The following is a 2,761-nucleotide window of genomic DNA, read 5'->3' on the forward strand; positions in this document are numbered from 1 at the left end:
TATATATATATATATATATATATAAAGTAAAGTTGTAAGATACCGCATGAGTGGAAATATATATGAAAGGTTTGAAAATGCAATTAAACATCTTTAAAATTGCATATATATATATGTATGTATGTATGGTCGCTTTGTTTACAATATATTGCTGGCTGGAGCGGACCCTGGCTATGGGTTTGGCCACCAGGTACTCGCGACTGAAGACGAGCCAACTTGCTCGAAACTGAGTCAGTCTCGGGTTCTTGTTGTCTGCTAGAGGATATTGGAGGTCCACTCTCCCTAGTAGTAATATATATGTATATGCAGGGTGCAGCCCCGCACCGATAACAAGCTGGCGGAAGATCTGCCTGGGATTAAACTAGAAGTAACATGGAACAGCCACTTTGATGTGGCGATTAACTTTACTTATACGAGATGCGAGGGCAAAATCCTTTGGGTAGGCGATAACACCACCCTTCCTGCGTATGCGTGAAACATTTTTGCGCTGGTAGGCTGCATCAGTTCCCCACCGTTATGCCAAAAGTAGTGCGCGCGCGTGGGATTTTCGTGTTCACGGAACGCATCGAGCAGAGATATTTAATCAAGTTTTACCAACAGCTTGGTGATACTTAAACCATCGAGAAATTCAGCTGGCCTTTGGCGATGATGCTATGAGCAAAGCTGAGATCAAGGGGTAGTACAACTGGCCGCGTAGAAGCAGAGAACGAGGCACGCTGAGGTAGCCTATCCACAAGTCATAAACAAGGGGCTGATTGAGAAGGTTCGGTGAATAGTATGGGAGATTGCTCACCAAGTGGGAAAAACCACATGATCAGAGCATTCTATTTTAACGGAGGATTTATGCATGCTGAGAGTAATGGCTAAATTCGTCCCCAAGGTGTTCATGGAGCAGCGTAAATAACTCCGTGTGGAAATCACTCAGGACATGCTGGACTGTGCAAACCACGACCTAGACTCTTCATGAAGATCATGGGTTTGTGATCTGTGCTCAATGCATTCGGTCATCTGGCGTGAAAACGAAAATCGAACGAGCATGACTACGCACCTCCATGCTTCATGTCGAAGAAGTGGTCAAAGACCAATCTAGCCGTCAATGCGTTGGTGGCGATGCCTTTCCTACGCCCCTGTTCTAGGTTCCTATCTAGATCTCCCACTGGTCTGGACTTCTCTGTCATTATTTCCCTATTAGACCTTGTTCATTCCAATCTCATAGCATTTTACAGAGCGTGCTATCCACCACGGCTGTTGACAATTCACCCTGTCGACTCCTGCTTAACTAATTTGCTAATCCGGTCTCTGTAAGCTTGGCACGCCGAAAAAAATGCGTTTAGCTCTTCCAGTTACTGGTCCCTGCTTATGAAGTTCATCTAGGTCGCCCAACAGTTCACACATTTGTAGTCTGTGTAGCCGGCGGTATTAAATTGTGCACACGCTACGCTATCTATATCTGCTCGCCTACAGAATATTATATTTAGATAAGATCTGGATGACCCGATGCTGCTTGCTCATGTCTATATTGGCACATTCAGTAAATCCAGTCAGTACTCGTCAGTCAGCTGAAAAATGACTGTGCAGTTTTGGGGAAGCTTTTTATACCCTAGTTTCCTATCAGCTAATTCCACACAATTCAAACTTGCATCTAAGATGTCTATAGTAGAAGCCTCCTCTTCTCTGCTTTTTGTTGAGGATAGAAAGCTCTTAAGTGGCTTTCAGCACCAAACAAACGACGCCTTGGCCTTCTACCTTCAATTGCAACCAGTGGATTAATGTCTGGGGTTTTTCACCATCTTCCGGTTTGATCTAGAGGGAGGTGTCACTGTCCTCTGAGACAACATAGGCCAGAATCCACCGGATTTCAGACGTGGAGGAACTTATTCTATTTTAACGCTACAGGTTCTTCTTCTCAAGGGTAAAGGGTGAGTTCCCAGTTACGTATCGAAACTATGGAGTGCCTTAGCGCAAGAGTTTTGCTTTTGAAAAGGATAGCCAATCTCTCGAACTACTTTGCCCTGGTCACTTTTTATGTGTCTGCTTATATGTTTTTGAGAATTTTTTCTACGTGGGTGTGGGCTGCTGATTCTAGGCGTTGCGTGTTTTGCTGACTCACAGTGATAATGCACTGTACTGTTTTCCGGGCAGTTGTTGCCAAAACCTCAGCTGCGGTTGCAGCTTCCGTTTACCTTCACCTGTTTTGCCACCTGCGTCAGGTGTGCATTCTTGTTGTTTAGGGAAATAGTCTGTCGAGTTCGCCACTATGCCAGCAAATGATTTCCTGCCCATGTAGTCATCACTAGCATTTACTTTGTCGACGTTGTTGTTGCTGCTACTGTTACTGCTGTTGCCGTTGTTTTTGCTTCGGCTGCTCGTGCTGTTGTTGCTTGTGTTAGAATGTTCATTGTTAAAGACGTTGCCCTTACAATTACTACCGTTATAATTACCGTTCCGGGTATTATTATTGTTGTAATTATTGTTGTTCTTGTGCATGCACTGCTTCTTACGGCCTGAGTGTATGTCGTATTACAAAGATGGGTAAAGCTAATCTCCACTATTGAGATTGGTAGTGGGTATGAGTCATTCGTCCAGCTACTTCGTCACTGAATCTGATACAAGGTATTATTGACTCCATAATTCCAGCTGAGGAACAAAACAATAAACGAATTGTTCTCAACAAAATTTAATAAGCCTTCGGGAGCCAAATACAATGCACAAGTACCACAAAACGATAACGATAATAATAATAATAATAAAATGCTTTCTA

General features: G+C 43.5%; 1 protein-coding gene across 1 annotated transcript; it reads right to left on the reverse strand.

The window, feature by feature from the left end:
* Window positions 1–2,106: 2,106 nt before the first annotated feature.
* LOC106876656 (ABC transporter H family member 2-like) lies at window positions 2,107–2,487 on the reverse strand. The gene has a single exon (XM_014925276.1). It carries the CDS (start codon window positions 2,485–2,487, stop codon window positions 2,107–2,109), a length of 381 nt encoding a protein of 126 aa, XP_014780762.1.
* Between the last annotated feature and the right edge of the window lie 274 nt (window positions 2,488–2,761).

The sequence above is a fragment of the Octopus bimaculoides genome, chromosome 3, assembly GCF_001194135.2.
Source record: "Octopus bimaculoides isolate UCB-OBI-ISO-001 chromosome 3, ASM119413v2, whole genome shotgun sequence".
Taxonomy (NCBI): domain Eukaryota; kingdom Metazoa; phylum Mollusca; class Cephalopoda; order Octopoda; family Octopodidae; genus Octopus; species Octopus bimaculoides.